Source organism: Nyctibius grandis, chromosome 3 (genome assembly GCF_013368605.1).
Source record: "Nyctibius grandis isolate bNycGra1 chromosome 3, bNycGra1.pri, whole genome shotgun sequence".
NCBI classification, from domain to species: Eukaryota; Metazoa; Chordata; class Aves; order Nyctibiiformes; family Nyctibiidae; genus Nyctibius; species Nyctibius grandis.
Genome location: NC_090660.1, coordinates 109,989,045 through 110,007,278, shown reverse-complemented (window position 1 = coordinate 110,007,278; position 18,234 = coordinate 109,989,045). Strand labels below are relative to the sequence as shown.

Sequence of the window (18,234 nt, the reverse complement as noted above, 5' to 3'; positions counted from 1 at the left end):
ATATGGACAGTACTGCAGAGTGGAATAAGCAGTATTTCTGGTAGCTTGTAAAATAAACATGAAGAAGAGGGTGAGAGTTTGGGATAGTGCTTAGGACCTTTGCTTAGGTCAGCTCTTCGGATCGCTAATAAAATGTACCTGTCAAAACTGAATATATAAGTGAACCTTAGTAAGAAAGAAATTAAAGGTTAACCACGGGGATAGCCACCATGCATATTTTTCAATTACGCATCATGGGAAGAAAATATTTCAAAAAGCTAATGAGCATGGACTACACCATCAATTTGAATTTTAATGGGGACTAACTATATTCTTAGCTGAATAATTTAAATATGTCAACAGAAATAATCAAGAGATGGCTTTCTTTGACTCTCTTTCTGACAATGTGGATTTTTTAATCAGAGTGGCAGTGTTTGGATGCCCAGCTGCCGAAGGGCATGACCCTCCAGGCTAATGAGGGAAAAGGGAGATGTCAGCGTGATGTATTCTTACCTTCTGATTGAGTCTCCTACAGGGCAAAAAGTCAGGAGGTCACATCTCTTCTGCCTGCCCAGGCAGCCTTCTCATACGTTACGGTCCCCACTTTTGCCCCGTTGTTCAATATTGTGACATTTCTCCTGTAAACACTTCCCGATAAGTTAAATATAGCGTTGTTTTCTGCTATTTGTCCTCCTTTTCATCCAAAAAAGTGAAATGAAGAAAGTGGCGACTCTTAGACAAGAAGTGTTATATTTAATGATATGTAGTATGTATATGTATGTAGTACTTGTCCTACACAGGCTCCTAGAGAAAATGCTTAGTCGTATTTCTTTGAGGCATAGAGCCCTCATCATGGTAGAAAATTCTTCAGTGTATCTAATGCTGTCAGAGGCCCTTTCATCCCCCATAATAACTAATTCAGTAATGGAAAAAAAATTGCAGAAAGCCGTACCTGTTTTGGGGACAAGAAGAAAGTCCTGGTTTGTGCATTTGATGCTCCAGGGAAGAACAAACATACACAGAATTGTGTTCATGCTCTGAGTTTGGCAGAAACTCAGACAGACGCTGGTTAGGAAACCGAAGAACCTGAGGTGAGATGGAAGAGTTTCAGAGTTTCTCTTTTTTATAAATGAAAGCTGAGACACTGGACCAGATTCCCTGCTGATGTAACTCAGTGCTGCTCTGTCGAAGCTATTAAACATGTGCCCGTTATTTTTACAAACTGACGTCATGGGCACATGATTATTTTGCTTGTTTAATGAAGGTGGCTTGAGATGCTACCATTTCCCAGCTGCTCGTTTCTGCCCCTCTGCGGGAAGATGCTTCCCTCTTCCCCAGCAGACCATGGCAGAGAGATGGTGTGAGCATTTGTTTTCGTGCAAAGTTGGCCAGTTTAGCAAAAACTACATTCGTCAGCAGTTTAAGCTAATTGGGCTGACTTTACACTGACACTGTCAAGGAGGTGGTGACATGATTTATTGCGCTGCTGAGTGGGGTGGGAGGAAGGATGGAGAACTAGCATATGGCTTGGCGTATCAGTAGCGTATGGTCAAGAACAAGTGGGAGCATCAGGTATTACAGCAAGAGAAGATACTTCTCATGCCCTGAAAATTTGGTCTGTTGTCACACTGATGCAGAAACTACAACATTATTGGTGTTCAACTGAATGTGGTTTCTCTGGGGAAAAAAAAAAACACGCCAAAACCCAAACCCCCTCTGCTTTCCTAAATATTTATTTCATATTAAGCCTGATGCTCAGCAAATTACAATTATTTTTGTTTTCAGACTAAAAAGTTTCAAATCAGTTTCTGATGCTATCTGGAAGACGGGATATATACAGGAATTTTCAGAATGCACATGCTGCTTTGCAGTATGAATATAAATGGTTTAAAGGGTAAAAGTCATACAATTTTGTGTTTCTCTTTCTTGTGGCTTGAAGTCCAGGTTAGATGATTTATCTTGGAAGTAACGTAATGAGTGCTTATTCGTTCTTACTTCAATTCAGTGCAGCAGTCTGGGTTTGTGTCACAAAGTCTCTGCTGGGATATACTACTTCAAAAAACAAATTCTTTTACTAAAAATTTTAAAGGATATTGAGATATTTCCATACATTTTAAATTAAGTAAAATCTTTATTTTTAAGCACAGCTTGTGATTTGGTTAACTTTACCTTTCTATGTCTGTGTTTAACAGAAAAAGTGACTTCATCAGTTATCATTAGGGTAGTAGACATTTTTGTTCAGTGCAGGGTTTTGAAACATGAGACAACATGGTGGACCCTCACCCCTTAAAATACATTGCATTAATTTATTTTTTATCTCACTTCACAACCTGAAGTTTAGCTTTAGCCATATTATTAAAAATTCTTAGTTTTTAACCAATGGGTTCTTTTGACTAATTAGTTGATCTGACAGAGTTGCTTCTTGCCAAATTAAAACCAAAAAAAATACCTTCTGTGGAGATTCCTGTAACTACCAGTAATTCATCTTTCCTTGTTGTTCCTGCTTTTGCCATTACTATTCTGAAGCAGGTTTTTTTCACACACTAGCCCAAGTGATTGGTAGTGGGAGATGAGGAGAAATTCATTAGTAGATGGTCATTTTGAATCAGCTCAGAAGCTATGATGAACATTTGCTCACTTCTGGCAGGTCCTCTGTGGCCCATCTGGAACAAATTAGTTTTCTTGGCACTGTTTTACTTGCACTGTAAACTCTTTGGGGCAGCGAACAGTAGCTGGCACTAGCCCTAATCTCCAACTGAGCTCACTAAGTACTACAGCAGTATAAATAAGTAGTAATTAGTTCCAAGCAGTCGCAGTCCCATGTGGTAGCCTGAATCAGGGAAGGATTAGGATGGAGCTAGAAACTTAATTTTTCTTCTGTCTCAGTGGAACAGAGGAGTAACATGGGCATTTTTTCCTTGATTCCTCAGTCATGTTTTTCTAGGGTAGAAGCTTCCTATCTTTGGTCTCCACGTAAAGGATTTGGTGGAATTTTGGTAAAATCTCTTTTGACTCTGACTCGATTCAGCAGGCATGTGTTCAATGGCATCCCAGGGTGGCACCACGTATAAGCACATATCTAGGCAGTGTGCTGCTAGATCGAATGACAATACAAATTTGGTCTGGATCAGGCACGAGTATGTGATCTTTGCATGTTAGCTGGGTCATGCATTGCAATCGGTGGGATGGTGTGTGCTGTCAGCTGCGGTGGGAAACGTCTGACTTATGTACACATCTGAACAAGTCACCCTGAGCTCTCCTCACAGGCGGTGGAGAGCGAGTCATCAGGGTTGATGGAGTTTAGGGAGTATTTTACCTCATTTTATATTTGATCAGATGAATCCTTGTGTTGAACAGCTGGCTCAGATGTGGACATCCATTTTACAGACAGTTGGGTGGATTCAGTTCCAGACTGAGACATCTGAGTGAGTAGGTGTTACCACGGACGCTGGCCAGCTAAGCTCTCATTAGTCAATGGAGATGTACTCTGCAGCAGGAAAAACCTGGCTTACACTAAAGTAGACAACAGAGGTGAGATTCGGTTGCCTAAAAGTAGATGTCTACCATCATTTAGAGGCTGTGGGTATCCCACCAGGCCTCCACCTACTGCCAGAAATCCTCCTGTGAATCATTCTGTAAATCCTGCTGGCCCTGTCTCAGTGCCTTAGAACATACCCAATGTCATGAGGTCCCTGTGTTTAGGCAACTGTATCCTGACTCTATAGGCTGGCCAGGCAGACCATTCTGTTTGTTCCACTGCCTGCATTGACTAGATGTCTGTCGTTGTAGTAGGAGCTTGGATACCTAGTGTGCAGAGACTCTTAAATTAGGTGGTTTAACCTCAAAATTAGTCCTATGCCCAGTATACCATTTGGGTTGGATCTGGTCCTCTACTGACCTGACTGCTGCTGATGTACTTGTGGTCTTCTGGGAATGTTTGTAGGCAGCCCCACTAGAGAGGCAGCCTTAATTTCCAAAGCTAGTTACTACTTTGGAATAAACTTATTGTAACTTCTGCAGAGGCACTTGCATCTCAACAGTGCAAAGGTTTCAAGCTACTTTTGCTTCCCTGTTTCTACCCCAAACCACAAGTGTTGCTTAGAGCAGTGGTTGTACAAGTGGTCATGCAGGTGTGGATAGTCCCCAAACCAGGAACATTGTTTGGTCTGTGCTTACTGAGCAGAGGGATATGGGCTGCAGGCAGAACTGGACACATACCACTACCTGTCTCACTGGCTCTTCTCGCTTATGATGAAGAAACTGATGACTGGTGCAGAGACTTGTGCTGTAAAGGCAGGAGGAATGAGCAACCATGTAGGCAGAACTTTCAATGAGTGAAAAGACTGTGTTTGTGCTGATGTGCCTGAAGCCACCTTCCTGCTTATGAAGGGCTATGATCAATGCTATTACAGATATTTCTTCATGGTGAAGCTAGATTTGGAAAAATGGACTGCAAGCTTGAAAAAGGTATGGGTCCTGAGGAGCTTCATTTGCTGTTTGCCTCCACCATTGCTGACATCAGTGCCTGCCTCTGTCCTCCTCTGGATGCAAGTCCGCATCAGTTTCAGTGAGGTGGAAATAAGGCAGGCAGCCCTGGGAGAAGGGGAAGGAAGCAAGAGGGGAGACTGCTTGATGTTCTGCATGTCCAGACGCAATGCCTGAGGGCAAGAACCTGCACCCAGTGAGGAGAGGAGATGCCAAGGACGGGTCAGGAGAACAGCTGTGGCTGCTCTGATCACTCGTGTGGATGATATGATGCTGATACAAGTTTGCTGTAGGTCAGCAAAAGTGCTCTGCACCAAAGCCAAAGGGAGTGTGGGCTCTGCCAGCTCTGATAATGTTGCTGCTTGTGAACAGCCAGGCCCCCTATGCAGGAGCAACAATTTAGGCAGGTTCAGCAAAGAAGCCTGATACCCCAAGGGACTATACAGGGTGCCCGTCTGCTGACTAAAGGACCCAGCAATGAAGGTCCAAAAAAAACTAGAATAGGAAAACACAGAAACAAACAGCTCATTCACCTCACGTCTGACAGCTATGGAGAACTTTCTTCACTGGAAATGGTGGCAGGCAATTTTCACAGAATCACAGAATGGTTGGGGTTGGAAGGGACCTCTGGAGATCATCTAGTCCAACCCCCTGCCAAAGCAGGTTCACCTAGAGCATGTTGCACAGGGTCTCATCCAGGCAGGTTTTGAATATCTCCAGAGAAGGAGACTCCACACCCTCCCTGGGCAGCCTGTTCCAGTGCTCTGGCACCCTCAAAGTCAAGAAGTTTTTCCTCATATTCAGATGGAACTTCCCATGTTTCAGTTTGTGCCCATTGCCCCTTGTCTTGTCTCTGGGCACCACTGAGAATAGTCTGGCCCCATCCTCTTGACCCCTGCCCTTAAGGTATTTGTAAGCATTGATAAGATCCCCCCTCAGTTTTCTCCAGGCTAAACAGACCCAGCTCCCTCAGCCTCTCCTCATAAGGGAGATGCTCCAGTCCTCTGATCATCTTTGTAGCCCTCCACTGGACTCTCTCCAGTAGTTCCTTGTTTTTCTTGAACTGGAGGGCCCAGAACTGCACACAGTACCCCAGGTGTGGCCTCACTAGGGCAGAGTAGAGGGGGAGGATAATCTTCCTTGACCTGCTGCCCACACTCTTCCTAATGCATCCCAGGACACCACTGGCCTTCTTGACCACAAGTGCACATTGTTGGCTCATGGTGAACTTGTCCACCAGGACTCCCAGGTCCTTCTCTGCAGTGCTGCTTTCCAGCAGGTCAACCCCCAACCCGTACTGGTGCGTGGGGTTATTTCTCCCTAGGTGCAGGACTAGACACTTGCCTTTGTTGAATTTCATGAGGTTCCTTTCCGCCCATCTCTCTAGCCTGTCCAGGTCTCGCTGAATGGCAGCACAGCCTTCTGGTGTATCGGCCACTCCTCCCAGTTTGGTGTCATCAGCAAACTTGCTTTTCAGCTCTCTGGCATATTCCTGAGGTGCCCCACACTCCTGGAACCTTTTCTAGTGGTTTGTCTCCCCCCTCTCCCTGCCATGGTCTAGTCATCATCCTTGTTCTGGTCTTCCTATGCAATGGCAAGGTGCCCTTCAGCAAAGGGTGTCCATAGACACTTTCCCAGTTAATACCCAGTTGTTGATGTCCCAGGTTACCATATGACCAAATTTTTTATAGCAGGCAAGAATCCTGATAATCTATCTATCTTGAAGCCTTAGCCTCATCCCTTCACTGCTGCAGGTGGTAATGTCCCATCAGTTCCCAGTGGTGTCCCTTGCAAAGATTTTCTCCCCCAGAATCCAATCAAGTCCAGCACATACGGACAGCTTAGTGCTTCTGGATCCAGCACCAGAGTTTCTGTTGTGGTTGGGCTTGTGTGTTGGCTTGGCTGACCAGTGGTGTGTCATATTGTCATTTGGAATCAATGCTGGACTCTGTAACGTGATGGACACTGAGGTGTTTGGAGGTGACCAAAGAAAGGCCCATTACCAATGAGTATTCAAGTGAAAAGAAAACACATGGGCAACAGGCCTACCCATGAAAGTAGGGGTGACCCCATGAATATATCTTGAGTTGATGCTTTCAGTGTCCAGAGAGCAGAAGGGAACTGGTAAGACGGTCTTAGCTGAAGGAAGACTGGTACTGAGGAGCATCAGGTGCCCTTCACTGGGTCTTTTCTGCTGGGATGAAGATGCCTTTTCACAATTTTTTGAATAAATTCCATCCAATGGAATGGCTTTGTGCTGATTCCGTGTTTTGCATCTGCAGCAGCTTTAACCCAATTCTAAGCACCCTGAAACTGGATTTAACATCTTGTGGAAGCAGATATTAATTCAAACATTATCACATGCTGAACAGTCATGGGATTGTTAAAGTTAGAAATTACTTAAGTGTCTTGCTGAAATGATGGACTGAGATGTATTAGTTGTTGTAAAGATATGGATTCTAAATCGTTTTGTGGTGGAGGGAGATACCTAAACGTAGAAACAGTGTAAACTCTGTATTTAATTTGGACAAGTGGGTGGCTACTTTTCATGGGTTTCTTGCTAAATTTAATTATTTCACTTATAGTGAATATTAAAGATTCCTGATTAGAATTTGCAGTAAGATTGTGTCTGAATAGTAAGTGGGGTTGAATTTAGTTATTGCTAAGTTGTTAAATGGTGTTTAACCGCGTGTTTAACATGAGTTCAGAACCATGATTTAGACCGTTAATATAGATGTTGATAAATGCAGTCTGAGGAAAGATTTTGAGTGACTTCTACATTAAAACAACTCTGTTCTGGAATCAGTGACTCCTGAAGATCTGTATTCTGATTTGAGCTGTGCCACAGCTTTGCTGCATGAGAGAATAATACAGGATTTAATTTTCAATGCTCCAGTTTTACCATTGCTAGAATAGGGACACGATCTTTACTCCTTTGTGTGCGAATGCAATATTGAGATGTGAACCTAGAGTACTTTGAGATCATTTAAAAGGAGCTACTGAACTGCAAAGTGCAATTATTTTGTTTTGTTGCTGGTTTAATTATACTGATTTTCACATTCTCTTTTCCAGGTGAAGCCGACCAAAGACTCTGTGTACTTTGGAGCACTTCTCTTTCTCTACACAGGTGACTTCTACCTGAATATCAAATTCCATGAAGACAACTGCAGCAGGGAGCTGCCTCTCTCCTGGTTCTGCCTTCCTAGTGTCCACATCCGTGCTATGGAGCCTGTGGTCTAAACTAAGCTGTAAATGTACTGTGTGCTGTTTGGTTAAACACAGTGCACTGAAATGCTTGGCACATCCTCTGCTTGACCCCGGCTTGTTTCTGTCCAATCCCAGGCCACAGTCCCTACTTTGGAGGAACAGCTGAACACTTTCTGAATTGGCTGATAGTCATTTGGGCAGCTGTTTTAGCTAATTTCAGAGAGAGAGAGAGAGAGAGAGAGAGACAGACTATAACTATGCTAGAGTTTTCCTCTGTTTCCAAAAAGCCTTTCAAACTGCTAATATATGCATTATACTTTCATATACCCTATTGATATCAGTGAGTTTGAAAGGGTCTTGAGGGCTGAATTTAAACAAGTGTTTGAAGGTCTCAATTCTAACTTGAACAATCCCATTTTAGCATTCAACCAAAGTTGTATATCTGCATGAAATTCCTCCTGGCTTACCTGGACCCATGGCATGTACCTTTGAGGTGTATATCTCTCTTAGACTTGCTCACAGGCTTGTTCTTGTTCACTTGTTTGCTGAGTATTTGGTGGTTTTGGTGGTAAATAACAGTAGTGATGCTTTTTCCTGTGTTACTGAAAGTGAGAATAGCAAATGTGCCTCCAGTTATTCTCTTCCCCCCCTGAGCCCAGTGCCACTTGCTTCTGGTAGAGTCACTGCCTTTAGTTTGGTAGATCTATGAACAAGACATGAAAGGCAGCAATGAACAGTTAAAGAGCTTTGTCCTTGAGAAAGGAAATAAGCCAACTTTTGGGTTGCCTCGGGCTTGCCTGTGAATTTGGGCTTTCACAGTTCTGTTTTATACAATCACAATCTCTTCAAACGTTTGCAGACTCTTAAAGAGGCACAAGAATTAATCAGCTGGTCATTAATATCACTTTGCATGAGTTTTTGCAAACTCTTCTGATCAGATTTTTCATGCTAATATACTGGGCTTGATTATGTGGTTGTTTTTTTCCTTCTTTTTGTTAGAATGATCAAGTTTAATTACTAGGCAATTAAGGCCATGGAATTCCTGACCATAAAAGTAGTTGATGAATGTACTGAAAATTTAGCCTGTTGTCTTTCAGGAGAATGTTTTTGTATAAAGAAACCCGCATTTAGCCCATGCAAAGCAGAGAGATGTCTTACCTGTATGATTAATGCACTATTTCGTGGACCATATGTTTCAAACCTGTCTCAATCTTTTCTTAAATTTAGCAGTTCTTAAATCTGATGGCAGTCTACTTTCGGGGGCGGATACTCCAAGATGCGGCATGGGAGCTCCAGTTAGCTCTATACGTGCTAAATCTACATGCACAACCTCTTTGCAGATTTTTTTGTTTGTTTAGGCTTCATTCAGATGTGGGCACACCACTTCACACCTGCCCTGGTCCATCCTGCTCATGCTGTGGGGCACTAGCCCACGTAGCTCGTTCTGGTTCTCAGCATCATGCCCAGTTGTACTTTTAGATGTGACCGGTGTTTTCTGTAGGAATGACAGTGCTCAAAACTCAATTCATTGCATGTTTGCAAATGACTGTAATGTATTCATCCTAAATATATTTCAAATTTGATGAAACTATAGCTATAGCATGATAGCTCTACTTCCAGTGTATGCAGGGTATTATTTCTAAAAAAACTGTATTGTGGCAATGTTATCAGTGTTTGCTCTTGAGCTGTGGCTCTGTATACAGCTTTAAATGCCAGAGTGGAAGGCTTCAGTCTTAAACAGATGGAAATCTGAGACCAACTGAAGATTTACTTGCAATGATGTACTGCTCTGTCAGCTGCCAGCACACAATGTCCAGTAAGAAAACTGTTCCTCAGACTTGCATGGTGGTTCTGGGCCAGAGACACCCATGGAAAGAGGGTCCAACCAACTGAGCTGGGCATGTTTTTTGTGTTGGTGTAGCTCGGCTGACCATTTCGTGCCATGAGGCTGAATTCACTGTCACTACATAGGCCTATACCCAGAAAGATAAGATCCTGCGAGAGCAGGAATTAAACCAGTTAATCTTCTCCATAAGAGCTTGCTTTTGACATGTGTCTCTGTACTATGTTACACAACACTGTTGCAGCAACATCCAAATCGAGTTTTATTCAGTATTCCCACCAGGTAATCTGCAGATGCTAGGAATACAGCTAAGGACTACATTGCATTTTACACAAAAATATTGTGAAGCAGGTGCTGTTGCAGTCAGGATGCTTCAGCTTACCCAGCTAAGGGATCATTTCCTAGTTTATTTTTGGGAGCGTTCTCTGAGAGCAGAGGATATTGTTCTGTGAAGCCTATACTGGGATGCAGCACTCCTGTGCCCTTTACTTATAAAGGGTCCTGGTCCACAGCCTGCTGAAGCTGTTGGAATGGGAACAGGTTTTATTACAACAAAAGCAAGCGGCATATTTCCTAGGTTTCCAATATGCCATTGTAAATCTGCCATATGTGCTCATAAATACAAGTTCTTACATGTGAGCTGACCCTTAATGGCCTATCTGTTCATTATATAGTAGACCACTCTGTCCCTTGTCAACTTTGATGCTTAGTTGCTTTTGGCATTTATATCTTTCCCAATTTTCTCACACTTCTACTTGTCTTGGTGAGAGAGATGAAACACGAGAACTTCTTCCTTCTGGGGATCATTTGTGACTTGTCCAGAAGGAGAATATTTAAGTGTCAGTGTAAGTTGGAGAAGGGTGAGGGGAAGGTACTTGCAATAAGAATACTGCATCGCTTCTGGTTTTCTTTTTAATGGAAGCTTTCACTGGGATTGCTGTCAGGATAGGTCCTTGCAGTGCTTGAAAAAAGGATGATACTTTTCTGATCTGCTCTCATTTTCTGGAACTGAAAACTTGTTTTTATTTCTCTGAACCACCCGGCTATTATTTTGAACATCAGGAGCCAAACTGCACATTGTTACACAGATGTAAATCTGATATGATCCCACTTGGTTGAATTAAATCATTCCTAATTTAAATCACCATTGCTGAGAGCAGACATTGGTCCAATATATGTATACATTGGAGATGCATAAGTTGTATAAATGTAACTGTCTGAATAAATACTTATCTTGTGTTATTTACACCTCTGCCTGTCTCGTCTGTCTGTAATTCTTGACAGTGTTCTTGTGTGGTTTTACTGGTAATAATAACATATCTCTTGATGTTGCATTCTGTCTGTGAAAGAACGTATTTGACCCTGGAACTGAAACTTCAGCTTCACTCGAACTTTCTCATCCTAGATGGAGTCAGAGCTGATGAAAGAAGTATGCTCCATAGTGTGGCTCTGACATCAGTGTCCATTAACTGTCAGCTGAGGCGGGGAGAGAGGCGCTCATGTGAAAGGTTACTTATGCCTCAATACCTGAATATTGACAGTGTGGGTGGTGAAATACTGGAACAGGTTGCCCAGAGAGGTGGTAGATGCCCCATCCCTGGAAACATTCAAGGTCAGGTTGGACAGGGCTTTGAGCAACCTTGTCTAGTGGAAGGTGTCCCTGCCCATGGCAGGGAGGTTGGACTAGATGGCTTTTAAAGGTCCCTTCCAACCCAAACCATTCTATGATTCTTTCCCTCCTTTACAGAAACAGCTCACAGGCTGGAAGGAGGACCACTTACGGAGGTGAAATATCTGGGAAGACTGGAAGCACTTGTTTTGTGTGCACCATTTAATGTCCAGCCTTCTTTGAGCTCCTTCTGTCAAACAGTCCAGAGGCTCCTGTGTTTGGGTTCCCAATCTAGAAGCTCCTAAGCTTTCCTTAGTGAGAGCCAGCTGCACTCTCCCTTCCTTGGATCCTCTGTCTCCCTTCCTGGGTGTGGGCACTTTGTCTCTCACTGAAATGGGACTATGCATCCATCCTATTTGCACTATGCACATTAAAACAGTGTTATCCACCAGCTCCCTGGGATGTTAAGCATGTCTTCTAGAGCTCTGGGCTTGCAATTCAGGTGCTTGGGCACAGGTAGGACTTGAAGGCTTTACTACAGGTACATGCTTTACAGAGGTTTGTAAACACTGATACTCTCTTCCTAATACAGAAGACACACAGATCTGGACACTTTCCATGTCCAGCTGATCAATGTTACTTGCTGTAAGTGTTTACTTCTGCAGGTTAGACCATTCTGGGGCTTAGGTCAGGGTTGTCCAGCATCTTTTTAGCTCTTGGTTTCTCATCTCTCTTCTTTCTCACCTCATCCTTCCCACCAGCTCTTCCTCTCACTGCTTTTCTGCTTTTCTTTGGTTGGTCCCAATAGAAAGGATCAACACATCCCTTTCTTTTTCTCCCTCCTTCCTCTGCATCTCGATCAGAGCCCTCCTAAAACTTGGTCATCTACTGAGGAAAAAAATTGCTTCAAACCCTATTTCAGCTGTTAAACTGGAGTTTTGCTCTTATATCCTCTCTTAAAAGCATCTTGAGATATTTCAGTTCAACGGTACCTTGTCTATTTTATTACCATCTGGTGTTGCTTGTTAGAGTGATACTTAGGCTACTACATTCATGATGCATCAGTTCCGTAACACCAATGGGACTTGTACTGTATGTAGATGACAAGTCATTTAACATATATTGATTACTTATTGTCCCAGTGTTCCTGATTCAGCAAGATATCTAAGCATGTGCCTAATGTTAAGCACACTAATAGAACCACTGGCTACAGCTAATTCAGTCACACATCTGCCTGGGGAACTTGCTAAACCTGCGTCCAGATGCACAATGCGCTTCTGAACCTCCAAATTTGAGATTGAGGCCCCTGTCCCATTATGTTGCATGAGCCATCACCACTAGCTCCCAGGAACCCTGGTACAAGGAGAAGACACCTCATCAAAATCTGGCACTGCCATTTTAATACGTGAGGAATAGATATATACAAGTCTAGGAGTGTGGAAGATCCTTCCAGGCCAGTATGTGCTCAGTGTATATCTGTACCAACCACAGTAATGAGCCTTGAAGGCATAAATCATAGGCATAGACTTGTTTGGGAAATCATGTTATACCCAAAGGCTGTGCTCAGTAGCTGCGTACTAGGCGAGACAGTGCTCAACCACCTCCTGCTTGCAGTTGCTCTTCCAAGTGTTCCTCTTCCAAGGGCTGGTACCAGCACAGGCTGTGCTGATGTCCTCTCAGCCTCCCCATCTCCACATCTGCCAGGGGAAGTTTAGATTGGATATCAGGAAAAATTTCTTCATGGAAAGGGTTGTCAAGCATTGGAACAGGCTGCTGAGGGAAGTGGTGGAGTCACCATCCCTGGAGGTATTTAAAAGATGTGTAGATGTGGTGCTTAGGGACATGGTTTAGTGGTGGGCTTGGCAGTGTTAGGTTAATGGTTGGACTTGACGATCTTAAAGGTCCTTTCCAATCAAAAAGATTCTATGATTCTATCCATAGGCCATCTCCCCAGGAACTGTTCGAAATTACTTAGCATAAGGAAAGGCATATGCTAACATCGAGGAAACACAGCACCACTTTTGTGACAAGGGAGCACTGGATCCTCTGAAGAGAAGAATTTGTTATGGCCCAGTGTGCTCTGATATCATGACTGAAGAAGGGAGATTTCAGCCCCTTTTCAGCATGTATTCAGTTTGAACAAAACAACGTAGACGCTGCCAGAAAGAAATCAGGCCAACTATTGAAACCGTTTAACAATGAGCATCTTGTTAATGGCTATGAGGATGTCATCACTAATTGTGTCAGAAACAGGGCCCTTTGCTATCCAGTCTGCCCATGTTCTTACAGAACGGTCCAGGCTGATGGCTGAAGTGATGCCATGGTCTGGTTTAAGCATCTGCCTACCACTGCCTTTCCCAACAGCTCAGATCCAGAGCACAGATGCCATTCCCTCCCCATCCCTTTGCCTGATTTACCCCTTCATGTGACCACACCAGACTGCACTCATGCAATGGGTTTGGGTTGAAAAGGGGAAAGAAAAGGCAGGGGAGTGCTTTCCTTTAGTGTGTGTACACCTGTGTGAGGGGGTTATCGATATGCAGCTCGATCATTGCCCAAACTGTTGAAGCCTGCGAGGTTACAACATCCCTCACGGACACATTTGCAGTCTCTTTGGGGCAGCACGGGGGTAAATAAGCAGTGGGAGGAAGGGTAGAAATGCAGAGAGAAATGGTCCAGGGCTACAACCAGAGACACCTCCGCAAGGTGCCCAAAGTTAACTGGGATGAATCAAGGCCAAACGGATTATGTAATTGCCATGACATTAAAAATAGGTTACGCTGTACATTAAGATTTCATTTATAAATTGTTTATAAAGCATCCATAAATGTTAGATGTGGTAAGCACGTTATGCACACAAATACTTTGTGTTCCAACATTATCGATGGCTGTATATACGGCAGCTGCAGGTATTATAGATGGTTAAGTCACAGCTCTAGAGACCAACAGTTCAATAGCAATATACAATAAATGATTCATCAATCACTTAAACATGTATTAAGCACTTATGTGTTCTTTATAAATGGAACCTTAATATGAAGTGTGACCTTAAGAAGTGTGAAATGGGGAACTTTTCCCCTTTCATCTTTTTTTTTCCTCCTAAAAAAAATTTAAAATACCTCTCAAATCACCAGTTTAATAATGATCGTGCTTTCCCTCACCTCTGGCTTGAGAGAGGCCACAGGCTCCTGAGAATTAAAAAGGATTGATGGAATGAGTGTGGCATTTGGGTGTGCTCCCCTCTGCCTGCAAATATGTTTTGTGTCTGTTGGGGGTATGGGGTCCTGGGATGCAAAAGGATGTCACCCCATAAGGATGTCACCTTGCTAGCCTTTGGCCTTGCTCAGTTGGGTGTCTGCAGATCCCTGGAGGAAGCACAAGAGCAAAGGTAACATGAGTGTAAGGTAAGTAAAAAGCAGAGTAGAAGAGCTGTGTAATGAGACTTGAACAGGATAATTTAATCCATTAAAATAAACCCTGCAGCCAGCTCTGTGGGCATTTGCACGCATGGAAGATGCCACCAGAGAAGATGCCACCGGTGTAGACCCCCAGCACAAGGCAGACCTGGTAAGAGGTTTCTCCTTACTTACCATGGCATCTGCAATGTAAAAAAAAAGCTTGGATGAAGATGTAAATCCTGCCCATCCCATCCCAGCTCTCATTCCTTTGGAGAGCTGAGTCCCTCGAGACTTTTTATTAGTGGAAGAGACACAAGATACTCTTGTCTTTCCACACTTGGCTGAAGACCTGACCAGGACTGTGTCTTTACAAGTCTCTTGAGGAGAGCTTTGCAGGGATCTGGCCCAGGTCTGTAGTATTTGAATTGTATCTAGATATTAGCCACTTCCATGTGACGTCAGAGCAAAGCCCATGGATAATAGCATTTAAAATTAGCACAAAAGTAAGACAAAGTACATGCAAATGCTTTGGGATATTTTTTTCCATACAAATATTGGGTAAATCTACCAGATTTTCCCTTTTGTATAGCTCTCCAAATGTTGCTGCTGTTGGTTTCAATATAAAAACATGTCCTCTAAACCTTGTGGTCAGTCCATGTTGGGGGCTTGGGGTCACGCAAGCTCTGTTGGGAGAAACAATAGGAGGGATCAGTGATGTTATTACACAAGCTTCTTTGTTTAAAAACACTAGGTAAGAACAGGAGCCACATGATGAACTGTTGTGATTTACAGGGCAGTCATCTGTGCCCCCAAGGAAATTCACAGGGAGAAAGGGGCTCTGTGAAAAAGGAATCCAGCCATCTTTAAACAAACACTCACCCTGCATCAGAAAAGTCATGTTTCCAACCTGAAATGCAGATTTTTTTTTGTCAGTGGCTATAAAGAGAGGCCAAGGTGACTAGTTGAGACAGAGACATCCACTTACCAGGTCACTGCATTTGGATGAGATAAATCCCCCTGCCCTGTCCCATCAAACATGGATGAAGTTAGCTAAGGTGTTTAAAAGGACCCAGGGAGATACTTCTGCATGCAAACAGCATAGGCACAGAAGACTCATTTCTTTGGAGGTGGGCTGGAGCAAAATACTCTCCCGTCCCACACAGGGTGCAGCTCCACAGGGGCCAGGTTCGTACGTGGGCTCTTCAGCACTGCTGTGCTACAAATACCAGGTCTGCGGCTCATTCCCAGTATTTTTCCTTTTTGCTGTGCACACCATGGGCCAGGTGCGCAGTGACCTTCCAGGCGAGCAGGGCATCACGCGGCACATCAGCGAGAAGCCACGTGATGGGGAAATACAGGTCTCCCGGGGACCACCGATGTAGAATGTCCAGGGGAAGGGGGAAACCTGCAGCAGCTTTATCCTGGCTTTGTGCAGACCTGCTCTGATGAGACCCTCGGCTGAGAGGTGTTTTGAGCTGTTACCGAATGAGCACGGTCACATTTTCCCTCTCTCTTTTCCCCGTGCCCCTTGCTGCGCTGTAGATAAGGCGGCAGTGTTTTGGCAGCTGGGAGGTGATGCTCTGTCTGTTTGGGAGGTGATGCTCTATCTGTTTGGGAGGTGATGCTCTATCTGTTTGCACGTACAGGACGCTAATGGAAATGTGCCACCCATCACCATTACTGGGGTTCAGCTTGCCTCTGCTCATTGTGCTGGGGACATTGGCTGGTTCTTTTGGTGGCAATGCAAAGAGCAACGATGCTGGGCACAGGGCACAGACCAGGCAGACGTCTGCTTTCAAAGCTGAAAAAGCCCCTGCATCAGCCTTGCTTACTGCTCTGTTGTAAGGCTTGGCTCCAAACCTCTTTTTCTCCCTGCGTCTTTAGATTTTCAATTATTTCAGGGAACCTTTTCTGACACCAGATTTATTTATTTGGTAATCCCTTGCTCTTCTTTATGTCACTTCTCTGCAACTAGACCGTACTGTTTCATCCGTTTGACCTAACTCTCAGTTTCTGGGTTTGGAGGGGTCAGAGAGAGTCCTGGGGTCTGTGCCTCTCTGTTTTCAAGCGCATCCTTCACCTGCTCAAGGCTTGTCCAGCTCCTGCCCTGCTCTCCTGCCTGCCTTACTTCAAGGTTGGGCACTGGGGGGAGAATAAGAGCCCTGCCTGGCTGGGCTCTCCCTTCAGACCTGGCACATCTGGTTTGAATTAGCCCATGATACTGATGTCCTCTCTTCCCTTATTTATCAGTCCTCTCACTGGCTCCCAACCACCACCCAGGCAACCCTCTGGTTCTGGTGACCTTGGTGCATTGGAGAGGAGGGAGGAGGAAAGGAGATTTAGTATCACCTTACTATCTCCTGCAAAATCCTTGTTTTGTTGCTTAGTGACAAAATCTTTATACGCAGTCCCAGTGCTACATGTAAAATACTGAATGCAAAGCGCTGCCGTGCAACAAGAAGTTAAGCTTCGCTAGATGCCACGTCTCCCTGCTCGGCGCTGGTGATGTGGTTCCCAGATTCTCTTCCAAACACTAAAGGGCACATCAGGTCCTAGCACTGCAGATTGACACAGGCCACCCCCCAGCTCCATGGCAGCATGGTGCTTTGCCGAACCAGTGGTGGTGGTCTTGGTCTCTCTGCTGTATTCGGGACATCCCAAATATTGCTGGTGTCCAGGTAGGTGGGATCTGGGGGCAGATTCAGACTGCCTAGGAGGACAGTGTTCCTCAGAATACCCTGCAGAACCGAAGAGTATGAGGCAACTGCCTCACACACATGTAGATGCAGCCTTGCTTAGCTTGACCCAAAGTTTATTTTTACTCCACAGTCTTTCCCAGGAGGAAACACTTCAGCAGCTCTATTTCTCACTTCCACATGAAGATATAAAGATGACTCCTAACTGTTTTCAGGCCCCTGTCTTGGTGATACTATAATTCACATTAAGAGAAGAGGCCCTGGAGCTACAGACGGTCCAACCCTGCGGTGACAGCGCAGTGTGTACCAACCCCAACGACTCGAGCAAGGGAGCATGTTGCCCAGCCACGTGGCCTTCCTTCACCTTGTCAACCTTGTGCACCTTGTGCTTGTGGGTCTAACAAAAGCAATGTAGAATAGAATAGAATAGAATAGAATAGAATAGAATAGAATAGAATAGAATAGAATAATGCAGTTGGAAGGGACCTACAATGATCATCCAGTCCAACTGCCTGACCCCTTCAAGGCTGACCAAAAGTTAGAGCATGTTATTAAGGTCATTATCCAAATGCCTTGTAAACACTGATAAGCATCGACCACATCTCCAGGAAGCCTGTTCCAGTGTTTGACTACCCTCTCAGCAAAGAAATATCCTCCTCGCCAACAAAACCAAGCAATGTGAATTGGCAACAATCAATGAATCAGGATTGGGCCACCCCCTCCGTAGCAGACGGTGGCAGTGAGAAGTGGAGAGAGTTTTCTGTGCCTCCTCAGCAACTCCTCTCCAGTAAGAGCAATTAGCAGCAGCTAACCTGTCACTCCGACAAAGCGAAGCTGGGAGACACAGATCTGGCCTCTGGCTTGTGACCCACCTTGTTACTGGTAACTGGATGTGCGAGATAAATAAACCAAAACCAAAACAGTGGCAAAATCCCCCAGCTGTATGAGAGAGAAGAGCTCAGGGATAAATGCCTGGTTCAATCGAAATGAAGCGGCTGCTGTATGAAAATGCATATT

The 18,234-nt window shown here is 44.3% G+C and overlaps 1 protein-coding gene across 3 annotated transcripts in view; it reads left to right on the top strand.

Moving 5' to 3' along the window:
- The window catches only part of TRAPPC9 (trafficking protein particle complex subunit 9), a 525,994-nt gene extending 515,271 nt beyond the window's left edge, over positions 1 to 10,723 (top strand). For all 3 annotated transcript variants that reach the window (XM_068396800.1, XM_068396798.1, XM_068396799.1), the window contains one exon: positions 7,537 to 10,723. In XM_068396800.1, coding sequence (XP_068252901.1) covers positions 7,537 to 7,704 — 168 coding nt within the window. In that variant the 3' untranslated portion in view covers positions 7,705 to 10,723. The remainder of the gene's footprint in view (positions 1 to 7,536) is intronic.
- Positions 10,724 to 18,234: the final 7,511 nt, after the last annotated feature.